The following is a 16,174-nucleotide window of genomic DNA, read 5'->3' as shown; positions in this document are numbered from 1 at the left end:
AATTTTAACACCTATATGTATTATATGCGAATAGAGAAATTTGTGCAGTTTATTTTCTCAAGTCAAAGCATTAATACTGTGGTCTCATTTAATTACTATTTACCGCAGTAGTTTTCTATGAATATTAAAAAAATCAATTAATTAATAAATTGTAGGCTCTGTTTGGTTGTCACTGACTCACTATCACTATACATATAATTAAGTTAAATTATTATAAGCAATGATTTGACTTCGGAAACATGCAGTTCAATTTCATTTTCAAGGCAGCACTATGATTAGTTGGGAATTAGTAAATTAAAAGATTTAACGGATAATTTTACCAAAAAAAAAAAGATTTAACGGATAAACCCCACTTAACAGGAGGTATGTCAATTTTCAGATAAAACTAAGATATCTTCTTAAGTATAAAGTTTTGTTTTAGGTAAAAGTTCTTTTCAAGCGTTTACACGTAAACCAATAAAATTTACACACAAATCCACAATAGATGTATCTATAAACCACCATTATCAGATTCACCAAAATGATGTGCAATGCTTCATTTAAAGTTTGGGTCCAAAAAAAAAAAATATATATATATATATATCAATTATTTTTAACACTATTTGGTGAGTAAAATTGGGTAAATGACAAGATAAATGATATCCACCATTGTTTGGTCATAGATTTGGAGATTTGAGAATGAGAAAATAATTCCATTTTTATATTTGGGAATGATAAAACAATTTTTGTTTTCTATTACTTCACTAAACAAAGATGGAAATAAAAAATAAAAAGAGATTTACTAATTCCTTTCGTAGCATTATCATACATATCAATAAGAATCTTGCATTTCCTTCCTCCAAGAAAATTCATAAGAATTAATTTCTCAAAAATTCAATTTCACGAACCAACGGAACCTTAGAGTTACAAACCTCCATCGTCTCTTGCATTACTCATTTACTCATAAAGTAAAATATTTTCTTAGTTTAGAGCTATTTTATGTAAAAAAAAAAAGAAAAAAAAAGAGCACTTAATTTTATGTAAAATCCTTTTCAAGTGTTTACGCGGAAACCGAAACCAAAAACTTGATGCTTAAATATTTAATATTCACACAAGCGAATACCTCTGTTTACTTAATTACTTCTACACTAAATTTATGAAGTTCTGCCATAGATGATTCATAAATATGGAAGCTGAGTTAATCATACCTTTGAAGCTGTTATGGCTCATATGAAACCTGGCAAGCTTGGTCAAATTGGCAATTCCTGTAGGTATGATTCCTGTGAATTTATTATAAGACAAAGATAACTCTTGGAGTTGCGTGCAACTGAATAAACTGTATGGGACTTGGCCTGAAAACTGGTTAAGAGACAAATAAAGCCCTTGCAAATTAGGAAGGTGACCAAAAAGGTTGGCTGGAAGTTTATTAGATAGGCTACAATTGCTGAGATCAATGAATTGCAGAGAAGACACATTGAAGATGGTAGAAGGCATGGAACCCGAGAGCATGTTATCAGAAAGAGCAAGCGTTTGAAGTGGTGATGATGTATTGAAGAGGCTTGCAGGTATAGACCCCGAGAGCTTATTACCACCCAGATGCAAGTATTGGAGTTTTGGTAGTGACCCAAAAAACGAAGGGACCTCCCCACTTAAGTTGTTGTATTCAAAGCTGATAAACTTCAACCTTCGCAAATGGACCATCTGGTATGGTAGAAAGCCATGAAAGCTGTCGTTTTGGAGACGTAGCTGAACAAGGAATGAGAGGTTCCCTATGTGTGGAGGGATGGTGCCCTCCAGATCCATGTAAGAAAGATTCAAGGCATGGACTCTGTTGTGGGGAGCTTTGCATGTGACACCAATCCATGTGCAAACAGTAGTGGTGGTAGACCAGTTTTTTGATAAGGTGCTGTGAGGGTCATGAGTGATGTGGGCTTTCAGGGCAAGAAGGGCATATTGGTCTGTGGTTATGTTGGTTACTGCTGCTGCCATAGATAAGCTATAGAGCAGCAGCAACAGCAACAGCAACCTGGTAGGAAAGGACAAGTACTGAGTTCTGTCCATGAGATATGCGTAATCGTTGTGACTGTGAAAAACAAGACACTGGTGCAACTGAGTATGATCATAACTTGATTGCTTTCAGAGGTATATGTGTATATACTTTGAGCTTAATTAATAATTTATGGACAAATTTGTTCTGCTTCGGTACTATGTCAATTTCGAGCTTTCAATTCATATTGTCAAAGTACCCTTTGAGGAATTCGATAGATGTAAGATGACAAAATGGGAAAAAAGGGGTATAGTACTTGATGTTTTCTACGATTCACTTGTCAACTCTTACATCAGATTGGCTTAGATAAATTTGTTTTGTTTTGTTTTTTTCTGTTTTTAATTTTTTTTTTAAGTTCTTACCTCAATTTTTTAATAAAAAAACAAAATTTAGGAACCTCATTAGGTAAAGGAATTTAAAATAGCTTTTCATTATCAAAAATAACTTCAAGTACACATGGGGGCCAAGGATAACAAGGTGACTTAATAATCTACCTCTTTTGGTTCTGTTGTAATATGTGCAATTGGTACACTTCACAGATAGATCAGTATTCAATACTCAAACAATTCGGCCAAAAAAAAAAAAGTATAATACTGAAACAAATCTATGAAACCCGCAAACTGCCTAAACTGGTTTCAGACTTCCAATCAAGCATGCCACAGCTCATTCTTTCTGCACTAGACGCTCTGCATCTCCCAATTCTATTTCAGCTCCTTGCCATTCTCCTTCATGTTGGAAAAGCATTTCAATTTCTTCTAAAGACTTTCCTTTTGTTTCTGGAACACATGTACGAACAAAAGCAACAGAGAGAGCTGAAATCACTGCAAAAATAAAGAAGGTTCCTGCTACTGTGAATGCTCGAGACACTGACAGGAATGACATGGTAATCACACCACTACTAACCCTACTACCAACAGCCCCAAGGGCCGATGCTTGAGCGCGAAGCCTTAGAGGGAAGATTTCAGATGACAAGACCCAACAAACTGGGCCAATTCCTACTGAGAAGAAAGCTACATTTCCACAAACGGCTAATATTGCCAATCCAATCCCCACTTTTCCATTTCCTGGGAGAGCTAGAGCAAGGCTCAGACCAAATAAGCAAGTAGTCATTCCAATGGTGCTCACATAAAGCAAAGGCTTTCTCCCAACTCTGTCAATGAGAAAGATAGCTACCAAGATGAACAAAGTTTTGGTAAACCCAACAACCACAGTTGCAGCAAGGAGTTGAGTGTTGCCTTTAATTCCAGCATTTTTGAAAATTGTTGGACTATAGTACACAGTTGCATCAATACCTGTAATTTGTTGGAAACATTGGATTCCACAACCAGTAATCAGCATTCGTCGAACTGAAGGCGAAGGACTCAAAATTTCACGCCATATAGCTTTTGCTTCATAATTCTCAGCATTAGCCATTCCTGCAGCTACCTGTATTTCTGCCAATCTTTCCTCAACATCTCTCTCAGTCTCATTTGTCTTGGCCAATACTATTCTTGCTTCTTCAATCCTATTCTGCATCACTAGCCACCTTGGGGATTCGGGGATCACAAAGAGAGCAAATCCAAGAAAGACTGAAGGTAGGATTCCCACACCAAGCATGACCCTCCAGCTTAAATGTACTGGAAGTCCTGAGAAAGCATAATTCGATACGTATCCGAGAAGGATTCCAAGATTTACAAAGATCTCAGGAAAAGATGTAAGAGAACCTCTGGCTATTGCAGGGGAAATCTCAGCAATGTACATAGGTGCAATCATGACACCGAATCCTATCCCCACCCCAGCAAAGAGTCTACCAATCATCAGTATTGCAAAAGAAGGAGCAAGAGCCATTACAGCAGCACCTGTCTGAAAGATAAAGGCTGCAAATGCAATTGTCCATTTTCTACCAATAGCATCTGATGTTTTTCCGCCTGCTAAACTACCCAATAGGGAGATTATGCTCAAAATGCCAACAAGAAGTTCTTGTTGAACATCTGTGATTTTCAGGTCCTCCTGGATAAACAAAATTGCTCCACTCATAACACCCACATCTGCATAGAGAGAAATACAAACTATAAACCAGGTGTTGTACTGCACCCAAATGACCAACAAGCAAGGGGACGTAAATGAACACAGGTGAAGATTTACTTCAATTTCACTATTAAACAAAAACGAAATCACAGTGCATTAGGCCAAAAAGAAAAAACAATGGAACTGCATATTCCCGAAAGGCATTAACTTTCATAGTTGAAGCAGATTCTTTACTTCATTATGCTATTTTAACTGTTCAAAGCATTTAAAAAGGATATTGAGAGATGACACTTTAACTTCATCAGTAACATTGGATCCAAAAAGACATGTGCCAGTAACAATTAAATTGAAATAATCTGTAGCAAATTTCATCATTTGCATAAAAGTGCACTAACACTAAGTTAAGCAAATGTCCATTATGCCCATGTCCTCCAACTCCATATGGTTACATTTTTATTTATTTGAAAAGCCAGACAACACCAAAAATGGATTGTTTTTTGTTTTTGGTCATGAAAAATGGATTGTGTCCGACACAATATATTTACCAAATAAGCAGATCAAACAGAAACATATAAAAGTACACATTCAAAATTCAAACAAGAAAATTGAAGAAAAGCAGAATGTTTTTCCAAGAATTAAGTGGATCAAACCAAAAACATCTATATCACATTGAAAATGGGATTTAAAAAAAAAAAAAACAAAACAAAACAGAAGGAGATACCAACCGTATCCAAGCAGCACAGAATTGAGAGAAGCAAAGATGGCACAGGCAAAGACATATTTCTTGGTATTACGGCTTTCCTTTGTCAATGGAACATCTTCTTCCTCTGTGGTCTCAGACTCCATTCTCTTGTACTTGGTCTTGTTCCCAAGTTGAAACTCAGACCCAGACACTCCATTCTGAGCAGCATTCCCATTTTCCTCAACCCCCACCAACCCCATCACCCCCCAAAAAACTAGCTCTATATGTGGGTGTGCGTGAATTGTGTGTTAGCTTTTATACATGGGTCATTCTCTCTCCTCCTCCTCCTCCTCTGTGCCTACTCTGTGTGTTCCTGACGAGGAGGAAGAGAAAGTGAGGACCTTTATTACGTGGGCAACACTGTTCTTAAGTTCTTAACCTCAGCCAAATCAATTTTCAGAATTTCTCTTTGTTTTCTCTCAGATCTGAAACAGAGGAGGATGTTTCTTACGCTTTTTGCTACAGAGCAGAGGAGTAGGTTACAACTTACAACTACAGAGAAATTGGTAAGAACAACAATGGTGCAATCACAAACAATTCATAAACATTGCTGTATTTCCACACCCATTAGACCCATTTTCTTCTTATTCCACACCCATTATTACACACCCAACCCAAAGGGTGTGCAATTAGCACTCTCGACAAATTGTGAGATATTGAGGGAGTACGGACGGGCCCACTATTCTATGTTTTTTTTTCTTCACTGGCCCACTATTCTTAAATCAAGGACATTTTCTCTTTTTTATTTTTTTGTCACGATTTTTTCTCAATGTTCTGTTTGTCCTTGTGTCGCTTTCCGGCTTTTCCTTTTTTCTGAAGTAAATACCAAAGGACCCGAGCATTGCTCAATTCGAAATAGAGATTCTTTTTTTTGGTATGAAGTATGAACCAAATAGAGATTCTGTATATTTAAATTTAAGAAATATTTCCACACAAAAAAATGCATTTTTCCTTCTAAGGTGAAGGTCCTCTGTCAATTATATATTATAGATCATACATATTGCATATTGCATGTTATATATTATAGATCATACATATTTCTAAGGTTAAGAAATGGTATTACATATTGCATGTTATATATAATAGATCATACATTTTGATTGGAAAGGTCACAAGTTTTGGTTTGGGTGGAATAAGAAGATTAAGGAAGGACGCAAAGAATAAAAGAGAGGCCAAGATAATAAGGAAGAGAAAGATAGAGGTTGTAGAAAAGGGCAATCAATGAAGGGTGTTCGTATGACTAATCATTTGGACATAACGACAAGTCATATAAAGCTTAACATCATGTCTTTTGGGTCTACGCAAAGGTCTTCCTAGGCTCAAAGGATAAGTCATTCCTAGGCTCTTGGGCTCCTAGGCACCGACCTCCTAGGCCCAAAGACTAAGCCCTTCCTGGGCTCCTAACCCCTAACCTCTTAGGCTCCGGCCTTCTACATCTTGACCTCCTAGATTCTGGAATCTCAAGCTTCAGCCTCCTAGGCCCCGACCCGTGTCAATTCATTCGGATCCTTGAAACAGGTAACACGTGACATTCCTACAATGTGAGTCGTTACAAAGGACACGTGTCATTACCGAATTGGTTGACACTCTTCCAAAAGTACTATAAAAGAAGTACTTTCTTGTCAGAAAAAGGGATTCAATCAATATTATACTATTCACTCACTCTGCTCAAAGATTCTCTTGACACTGACTTGAGCGTCGGAGGAGGTTCGGCCGGTACCACACCGGTGCCTTTCCCGCTCACTTTTGTGTATTTGCGCAAGGTGCTTCGGATATTACGTTTTCTCCACTATTCACTAGTCCGGCCCAGCTACCGTTCCTACCCCACTTCAACGTGACATCCTCTCAATGAGAGTTCAACGGGTCCACGTGGTTTGACTCGACGTTGAGTGCTTTACCATTTTTTAGCATCAATAAGGGGAAACCATCAGGGAGGAAAGTTGAGGGATGAAGGAGTTTTTTTGTTAGTTGCTCTTTAAAAAGGATTTGAATACTCTCCTAAGTACTCTAACTTCTTAACTTTGTTAACCTTTTAATTATGGAGTGACACATATCTTTTATAACATCCTATGATTCACACTCATTTAGAACTATAATTACTAAATCAAAATAATTAAAAGGAGTTTTTTTTCAAATAATTAAAATATATTTATGTTTATAATTTTCTTTTAATTCTATGTATCTACAACAAAAAGAGAAAAAAGAGGTGGGTGAGAGGAATCTATCTGCAGACACTAGTGTGTGAGGGGGTAAGTTTGGGGGTTTGCAAAATTGTTGGTGGGGGATTCTTAGCTTTTTATTTTTATTTTTATTTTGTAAGTTTTATATATGTATTGAAGAATAAAAAAGAAGGAGGGGTAGATTTGGGATCTACAGATCGCGGCGGGGGGAATAATTTCTTAGCCTTTTGTTTTAATTTTTTATATGTATCTTCAGGTAGGAGAAAGAAAAACAAGAAAATAAGGAGGGGGAAGAAGAAGATCAAAATGGGGAGGAAGTGACATGGGTGGGGAAGAGAGAGAAAGAAATGAGTTGGAGGTTAGGGAGGGAAGGCGGGCTGGGCTGGGCTTATAGTTTTATTTATTTATTTTGATTTAGTAATTATAGTTCTATTAGAATTTTTCATATTTTGATGACTTTGACGTTTAATTTGACCGAATAATTTAGAACTTAAAAGTAAATTATGTCATCGTAAAGACTAAATACACATTTAGAAAGGGATGCTTTAAATCAATAACCGCAATTTTATACCAATATATGAGATAAAATGCATAGAACTGAAACACTGTTTTATTAGACATAAAAATTAATTTAAAAACTAAATTAGGATGTTAAATTGAAGAGTGGTGCTATTCCGACTACCTTAAATTGCTGAGTTGACCACCCTATTTCAAAATTCAAATTTTTTAAAACAAAAAAATTTAATTTTGTTTTTCGGGTCATTCGAAAATTATTTACATAAATATTTGTGGTTATTCGACAGTTATTTGCTGAACATTGGTGGATTATTCGGTGGATAACCACCAAATAAAAATGAAAAAGGTATTCAACAATTATTTGCTGAAATGTTTGTATTTATTCGACGCTTATTTGCCGAACATTGGTGAATGTTTCGGTAGATAACCACCGAATAGATCTGGGTGATTTTATCATGTTTTTACAATAAAAAGTAAAATATAAAAAAAAATTGAGTAAAATATATTAGAGTGGTCAATTTAGCAGCTGAAGATAGTCCACATAACCTCACTCTAAATTGAAACACAAGTCAAAATTGAGATACCAAAATGAAAAGCCCTAATCCGTAATTGTTGTGGGTGTGGTGTGGTAGAAGCTCACCCAAGTGTCGTCCAATTTTTATATATTTATGGGCCTAGTCCATATAAAATTTGAAGTTGTCAACCCATTAACAAATGCCACTATGGGCCATAATCAGGACCAGCTAATGTAGTAGTCTCTCACGAGTCACGTGCCAGTGGGTATATAAAAAAAAAACCAAACCCCGTTATCCGCCCCGATTAATTTCCCTTCTTACACTGACAGTCACACTGATTTGAGAGCCTCTTCTTGGATTTGTTTTCGGTGCGAAGAAGCTCAAGCCCGATCCAAACATGACTGCAGAGCCTCTCTCGCAGCCAAACGGTGTCGTCGCCAACGGCGACCTCAATCCAATCCCTAGAGTTAACGCGACCGCCTCCAAAAAGTCGAGGGAGAGCGAACGACGCCGTCGCAGGAGAAAGCAGAAGAAGAACAGCAAAGCCTCTCAGCGGCTGGAGGCCAACGCCGGCGACGACAGCGGTGATGATGATGTTAAGGAGAACAACGATCCTCAACAGGTTCTCTATCTCTCTCTCTCTTTGCTTTATTTTTTGGAAAATTTAGTTAGTTATTTTTCGTTGTAGATATCTAGGGTTTTGATTAAGTGTTTTAATCTGATTTGGATGTCATGTTGTTAGATAGATTTTTTTTTTGTTGTAGATCAAGGTCATTAGGGTTTTGTGTTCAATTATTTTGCCTAATTAGGTAGGGTTTGGTTCATTCGCTTTGTCTGTTTGCTTAGAAACTGCTAGAGAAGTAACAAACTCTAACTTTGGGTTTTAATAACGCCGAGCCATTAATTGAAGATTTTGGTCGAACAATATTCTTGCTCTCTCTCTCTCTCTCTCCCTCTTTATTTTTTTTCATTTTGCATATTTTGGTTACTGGAAGAGGGACTCCACTTGATTAAATTTCAGTAAATAATGGGCTTTGTTGTGTTATTTAGTCCCATCCTCGTTTACTTTGTTTGCAACTTCTTAGCATTTTACCCTGTTGTTTATCTACGAGTCAAATGGTGAAGAAAGTGGAACTCCAAACTTTATTATCTTTTCTTTCTTATGGTAGATAGCAGTGTTAATCATTTGGTCCTGCATTTATTTTTTCATCTTATGTTAGACAGTAGTGTTTATCTTTGTAAAATCATTTTGAAAATTGTTGATTATTTTTCTTCTAATGTATTTTTTTCTTTTTTGAAAAACACTCGATTTTATTGTTTAGAGATTTTTTTTTTTCTCTAGCATTTGAAGAACTGAATTAGAAGGTTTAATGTGCTTGAATTTTCATTGTATTTCATCTGCTAATTCTGGCTCATCATCTCAGCATGTGTATTAATGCTACTTTGGAACTGTGTAGATTGTTGAGCAAGTTGAAATTGAATATGTTCCAGAGAAAGCCGAGTTAGATGACGGCATGGATGAGGAATTCAGAAAAATTTTCGAAAAATTCTGTTTCCAGGACGCTGTGGCTGCTGAGGTAAGAAGGGATTTTTATTTTTTTTTGTAACTACTCATACAACAGCACCCCTGAATTTTTTTTCCTTTCGAAGGATATTTTGTGATGCATTACTTTTATCCTTCCAGGAGGATAAGAAGGATGAGGCTCAAAATGGAGCCTCAAATAAGAAGGCCGACTCAGACTCAGAAGAGGAAGAACAGGATAATCAACAAAAAGAGAAAGGCGTGTCAAACAAAAAGAAAAAGGTTTGTTAATAGTGTTTTTATTGTTGACATTATTCTCATCATCATTATCTTTGTTGAGGCTAAAGCAAATATGTTGTCATCCTTCAGCTTCAACGGCGGATGAAGATTGCAGAATTGAAACAGATCTGCGCAAGGCCTGATGTTGTTGAGGTATGGATGCTGTTTTTTGATTTTTTTATTAAATATTTTGTTATCTGTTGGTGTTGTTGTGCATTTATACAGGTTCAAAATTAATATTGTTAACTGGTTATATATTCTTAGGTGTGGGATGCAACTGCAGCTGATCCTAAGTTGCTGGTGTTTTTGAAATCATATCGGAATACTGTACCCGTGCCAAGGCACTGGTGTCAGAAAAGGAAATTTCTGCAGGTTAGTGATTCCTGCTGATGTTAAAACTATAAATATGTGGATGCATGACTAATGGGTATGCTTAGCATGATGGGATTAGGGAATAGGGTGCGGGAAGATCACGTCGATGAGGTTTCTCTTATATGTATACATGTGGTTCTTGCAGGGGAGCGGCTGTGACAACCTTGGAGTCTGGACTTGTAGGTGTTTGGCCAAAGGCACCTTTGAATGATTTATCTTTATTTGTATCTGCTAGTGTGGGTGCGGATCTAGGCATAATATAGTGTTATTGTTGGGGGATGTATTTAGCATAATATACCGTTGCATGATGGATTTTGGCTTTTATTCACTTTAAAGGTGCTGATATGTCTGCTTTGAATTTTCAGATGCCTTCCCATAATGCTTAGTGATCGGGCTCAATTCATCTATAATTTTAACATCTTAGACTACTGATTTGGATGTAGAACAATTCTGATGGTTATAAATGATTACTTGTATCTCACCGAGATTGGATTGATTTTTCAGGGTAAACGTGGTATTGAGAAACAACCATTTCAGCTCCCTGATTTCATTGCTGCAACGGGAATTGAGAAAATTAGACAGGTATATTAGTCATGAGATATTATATTTTGAATATTCCTATATAAGTTCTGAATACAAGATCTTGGAAACTTTGGTCTGCAAGTTTTTTTGGTGTTTCAGAATATAATATGGTCTTTTTCCCCCTTGTCTTTTCATTTATCTGGAAGTGTTGAATATTTAAAATCCACTGATTACCTGTTGAATTGCTATTTGGTTGACTTGTTCAGGCATACATTGAAAAAGAAGATAGCAAGAAGTTGAAGCAAAAGCAACGTGAACGTATGCAGCCAAAGATGGGGAAAATGGATATTGATTATCAGGTTTCACTTATTATATTTGACATTCAGTCTTTGCAATCTTTATGTTTTAATGTTCTAATTCATGACGGCATGCATTTGTAAGGATTATATCTTGTTTTATTAAAGAAACTGTGGTTCCTGTTTGTTAGGTTCTCCATGATGCCTTTTTCAAGTACCAGACTAAGCCAAAGCTGACAACTCTTGGTGATCTGTACCATGAAGGGAAAGAATTTGAGGTATTCCTCCCGTATCAATAATATTCCTCCGTGTATCCATAATAAACTAATTGAGGCAGCAAGTGTTATGTTATGCCTTTCAAGGTGCACAACTTAATTTTAATTCACGTTGTTTCCCTGTTATGTGTTCAGGTTAAATTGAGGGAGATGAAGCCGGGCATGCTGTCACATGAACTAAAAGAAGCTCTAGGTATGCCAGATGGTGCTCCTCCCCCATGGCTCATCAATATGCAGGTAAATCTGCCAGCAATCTGTGTTCATTTCTAACCCTGGTGTATTTAAACAGTAAATGTGTGGTATTGTTCTTACCTGTTGAATGTTTTATTCCAGAGATATGGTCCTCCACCATCATATCCACATCTTAAAATCCCTGGGCTAAATGCTCCCATTCCTGCTGGAGCTAGCTTTGGTTACCATCCCGGTGGCTGGGGAAAGCCTCCTGTTGATGAAGTAAGTTCTTTAAATGCTTGGTATTCTATTTTATGTTTTATGGAAAATTCAAATTACTTTACACAGCAATTCTTTTGGATTATCGGGTTTTTAACCATTTAACTTTTCTTTTGTTTTCTAATAGTATGGCCAACCATTGTACGGAGATGTTTTTGGTGTTCAGCAACAAGATCAGCCTAATTATGAGGTATGACTTCTGATTTGGTGACTTGGATCATTAGATTGTAGTTTGTTATGAAATTTTCATTTCTGAGACGCCCTTCACAAGTTCAGGTTGGACATTAGATGTTCGTAAGATGTCAACTGCGTTTTCTAATGCTAACTTTCTTTAGTTTGGCACTTGGTAGATTTCATTAAAAGTAGGAAATATAATTATGAATGACTTGGGATATTATTTGCTTTAATTAATTGTCATTAGACCACAACACATTTGCTTGTTATATTAAAATAACATTTCTTCTAAAATTTAGGAAGAGCCTGTTGATAAAACAAAGCACTGGGGTGATTTGGAGGAAGAGGAAGAGGAAGAGGAAGAAGAGGAGGAGGAAGAACTGCTTGAGGAAGAGGACTTACAGGATGGTATTGAATCTGTAGATAGCCTTTCAAGGTATCAGAGTTATTTTGTTCCCCATTTTTATTTTGTTTTAATATGCTTTTGAAGTTGTATATTTCTTGGTTGTTTTATATGCTGGCATTATTGAGCCACAAAAGTTTTTTTTTTTTGGCCACTGAAGATTGCATAAAAAAACTCATCTTTTTATTTGTTAGCAGTCCTTGTTAGTAATAAACTTTCACTTCCTTCTCAGTACTCCCACTGGTGTTGAGACACCTGATGTTATTGACCTTCGCAAGCAGCAGAGAAAGGAACCTGAAAGGCCTTTATACCAAGTAAGTTCAGTGACTGGAGGCTTTCTACAATTTCAGTCTAACATGTGTTGATTCAAATTTTTTCTAATTCTTTGAACTTGTGTAAAGGTACTTGAAGAAAAAGAAGAAAAAATTGCTCCAGGGACATTGCTTGGAACGACACACACGTATGCATTCTGTTAGATTTTAAATAATTCTATGTTTTCTTTCTATTTTAATTTAGCATTTGTATTTGTTTTACATCTTTTCATATGCTTTTCTGCCTACAGGTATGTTGTTGGTAGTGGCACCCAAGACAAGACGGGGGCCAAAAGGGTAAGAAACACTATGAACTGTTCTTTTCAATACGGTATACACCTTGGCTACTGTTTTATGGAACTATTCCATCTTTTTGGTCTGGGGGTCCCAAAGCGATTTTTTGTTGGGTCATTGAGATCCTTAAATTATGTTTGTTGAGTTACCAATTTAGGTGTTTAATATGGAATTTTTTATTTGTTAAATAAAATGATAAAGATACAGTATATCAATGTGCAAGCTCTGTTGTGGTTTTGTCTCGTCGGAAATTTCTGGAGGAAGCTACAGTTCTGGCCAAGAGCAGTAGGGAGACTGGGCAGTGGGGTAGTTTGTTGTTTTCCTAGTGGGGTACGATTTTGGAAGACAAATAGGACTTGCACAAGACTTTCCTAGTGTGGGAAGGAGTTCTAAAGGGTTTTCTTTGTGTACAAGGGAATAGAATTAGCTAATAGGTAGATTACCTAATTCTATTAGGATTAGGAATCCATATTGTAAGAGGTAAGTCTATGCTCTATAAATAGGCTGCTGCAAGTCTCAGAAATAAAAAAAATATATAGCTAGAGACTTCTAGGGAAGAAACTCAAAGGGAGACTCGGGTTAGAGACTCAAGGGTGAGTGACTTCAAGGGAAGGGTTTTTCAAGAGGGAAAAACACAAGAGAGCTATTTGTGCAAGAGAGAAGAGAGCGGCTGCGAGTTGGGTAGTCTAGGGTTTCAATAAGTTCTTGTACTCTTATTCTATACATAGTGCAGCTGTGATTCTCTAAGGATCACACGGGGACGTAGGCAAAGTTAGCCGAACCTCGATAACAAATCTTGGTGTTCTTTGTGTTTACTTTTGCTGCCATATTGTGTGTTGTTTGCTATATCTGTTTTAACTCTAGAATACATCAAGGACAAGATCACAGGGGGTGTTAATTCACTACAAGCTCTTGTTGGAGGTTAAATCCCTACGAATGCGTGTGCTTGTTGTTATGTCAGAGATATGCTAACACAATCCATCTGGTTTATGCTGTCTGATTCGCAAATGCATGTGCTTGATGCACTAGTTATGTCGGAAGTATATGTGTCTAAATCATCGACTCTTCATTAAGGTTCATAAGAAAGCTAGTTAGCTGCATTCATCTCTTGCTAACTTATTGTGGGGATTTGGCACCAAATATTTTGTATTATGCATTGATCCGTTTGTCACTTTTGTATTATGTGTCTAAATGATTGACTCTTCATTAAGGTTCATGAGAAAGCTAGTTAGCTGCATTCATCTCTTGCTAAATTATTGTGGGGATTTGGCACCAAATATTTTGTATTATGCGTTGATCCTTTTGTCACTTTTGTCTTAGGTTGATCTGCTTAGAGGTCAGAAAGCCGATAAAGTGGATGTCACCCTACAACCTGAAGAATTGGAAGCTATGGAGAACGTTTTACCTGCAAAGTAAGTGATAAAATGATTTTTTTTTTATTCCCATTTCCTTATCAGCAGAGAGTTTGTAACTTGTATTGCAAATCACAGGTATGAAGAAGCAAGAGAGGAGGAGAAGCTGCGAAGCCAGCGGGAGGATTTCAGTGACATGGTTGCAGAGGTGTGCCTCTTGTGTTATAACCTTCAACTAATTTAGAGATCAAAAAACGGGTTTTTCGGATACGTTTTAACAAATTCTGATGAGGTATTTTTTTTTTTTTTTTTGGTGCAGAATGAGAAGAAGAGGAAGCGTAAGATGCAGGATAAGGATGGCAAATCCAAGAAGAAGGATTTCAAGTTCTAGGCGTTTGGTATTGTTTTACCTTTGTTCTAGAGAGTCGACCTCCAGGGCGGAACTTAGAAGGGACTAAGAGGGGGCCTTGACCCCTGCAAACTTTTGAAAAAAAAATCAATATAAGTTGTAGAATACCAATATGTTGAAGAAGTTTTTCTTCTCTTTTATTCTATTCTTCTCATGATCATTACAAGTTTACAACTAAATCAAATGCTACCTAACTCAATTCTCACAACATTTAAAAAAAAAAAAAAATCAAACCTCATAATAGCATTTGGGTACTTGACATTTATGGTACGAGTAATATGAGTTTTTTTAAAAAATTAAATTGATTAATATTGCATTTTTCTGGTTAAGAGTGGGTTTATGTGAATTTAATTATTTTGTATCTTTTTTTTACTGAACTTATTTTATTTATTTTTCATATTTAAACTGCAAAAAATTGCAACCGATACTTTCTTTTATTTTAAGAACTATAGTTTTTTAAAGCGCAATTTCTTAGTTAAAAACATTCTAAACTTAACAGTGGGTTAGTGTTCTTGTGTGAGACGTTCAAAATTTGTTGTACTGTTGTTGACTCAATGTGGGTTCTCTTTAAGACCACCTTGCAAATGTATTATGTTATATAGTATAGGAGCCTTTATTTTGTTCTACGTTTGTGGGCTAAAAAAAGGAAAAGGAGAAGGAAAAAAGGTGGTCGTGCTTGGGCATATACATTATACACGTTGTCCTGGAAACCTTATGGGCGCCCATGGTTTGCGCGTGCTTGAACATGAGCCCACATTTGAAAGACTACTATTAGGATATTGTGTCTTTGCAGATTGTAAGGGTAGAATTGAGATTTAAAGGACTTCGATTTGCATTTTGTAGAGGATCTCATGCCAAAAGCCTAAAAAGGAAAAAAGATTCCAAAGTGAAACGTATCACCTTTGTTTATCGATCAAAATCATCAACATCTTCGCCACTAAGAAATGAGTGAAGGACAAGTAGCTTCCGTTGTAACTATGAGGTGTTCTCAACTCAGATTTTAAAAGAGTTTAATAGAATTAGTGCTAATTTTTTTAATAATTGCGGCATCTAAGTAGGGTGAGCCAATAGAATAAAATTATTTATATCGTCTCAATTGATCATCTTATGTACCATATATTTAATAAACTATAATCTATTTTCTTGTAACCTATTTATTTGAGTTTTACCTCAATTAAAAAAATGATATACAAAATATTGAATTGATATAAATAACAGTACTCGTACGGTATTGCAGATATTGGGTTGTCCTTTAGAAATCAGACTAGGACCTTTACTTTTGTATTTCTCCCCTGTGGCTCACCTATAACTCTATAAGTTGTAGAGAATTGTGATTCGATATTATGGTTGGATTTGAATAAGAGCATTACGATTTACGCATGGTGATGAGATTCACAAGTCAGTCACATGTGACAATTTGTGATGAAGGGGCTGTCAAGGCCTAATTTGACACTAGGGTTTTAGTCGGCTCAATTATTGATAAAAATCCAATTTATGCTTTGTGCATGACGAGCCAGCCTGCAGCAGCA

The 16,174-nt window shown here is 36.3% G+C and overlaps 2 protein-coding genes across 2 annotated transcripts; one reads left to right on the top strand and one right to left on the bottom strand.

The window, feature by feature from the left end:
* Window positions 1-2,688: 2,688 nt before the first annotated feature.
* LOC147296779 (putative polyol transporter 4) lies at window positions 2,689-5,026 on the bottom strand. The gene is made up of 2 exons (XM_086229451.1): window positions 4,759-5,026; window positions 2,689-4,053 (listed from the first exon to the last, which is right to left on the bottom strand). Exons 1-2 carry the CDS (start codon window positions 4,973-4,975, stop codon window positions 2,690-2,692), a joined length of 1,581 nt encoding a protein of 526 aa, XP_086085577.1. The 5' UTR covers window positions 4,976-5,026; the 3' UTR covers window position 2,689.
* Window positions 5,027-8,300: 3,274 nt separating this feature from the next.
* LOC147296778 (proline-rich spliceosome-associated (PSP) family protein) lies at window positions 8,301-14,811 on the top strand. Its single transcript, XM_086239893.1, has 18 exons — window positions 8,301-8,608; window positions 9,444-9,563; window positions 9,671-9,790; window positions 9,878-9,940; window positions 10,052-10,159; window positions 10,664-10,741; window positions 10,948-11,040; window positions 11,169-11,255; window positions 11,388-11,489; window positions 11,586-11,705; window positions 11,830-11,892; window positions 12,176-12,312; window positions 12,512-12,593; window positions 12,681-12,739; window positions 12,842-12,887; window positions 14,205-14,296; window positions 14,375-14,444; window positions 14,556-14,811. Exons 1-18 carry the CDS (start codon window positions 8,384-8,386, stop codon window positions 14,625-14,627), a joined length of 1,737 nt encoding a protein of 578 aa, XP_086096019.1. The 5' UTR covers window positions 8,301-8,383; the 3' UTR covers window positions 14,628-14,811.
* The last annotated feature ends 1,363 nt before the right edge of the window (window positions 14,812-16,174 follow it).

The sequence above is a fragment of the Dryas octopetala genome, chromosome 1 (assembly GCF_963921425.1).
Source record: "Dryas octopetala chromosome 1, drDryOcto1.1, whole genome shotgun sequence".
In the NCBI taxonomy this organism is placed as follows: domain Eukaryota; kingdom Viridiplantae; phylum Streptophyta; class Magnoliopsida; order Rosales; family Rosaceae; genus Dryas; species Dryas octopetala.
The sequence above is the reverse complement of the archived record's forward strand: the minus strand, read 5'-3'. Positions and strand labels throughout refer to the sequence as shown.

Coding starts and splice junctions, on each gene's coding strand:
- LOC147296779 (XM_086229451.1), bottom strand. CDS start 4,975: ATGGGGTTGGTGGGGGTTGAGGAAAATGGGAATGCTGCTCAGAATGGA. Junction 4,054..4,758: donor TTCTGTGCTGCTTGGATACG/GTTGGTATCTCC, acceptor CTCTCTATGCAG/ATGTGGGTGTTATGAGTGGA.
- LOC147296778 (XM_086239893.1), top strand. CDS start 8,384: ATGACTGCAGAGCCTCTCTCGCAGCCAAACGGTGTCGTCGCCAACGGC. Junction 8,609..9,443: donor AGAACAACGATCCTCAACAG/GTTCTCTATCTC, acceptor GGAACTGTGTAG/ATTGTTGAGCAAGTTGAAAT. Junction 12,594..12,680: donor CTGAAAGGCCTTTATACCAA/GTAAGTTCAGTG, acceptor ACTTGTGTAAAG/GTACTTGAAGAAAAAGAAGA.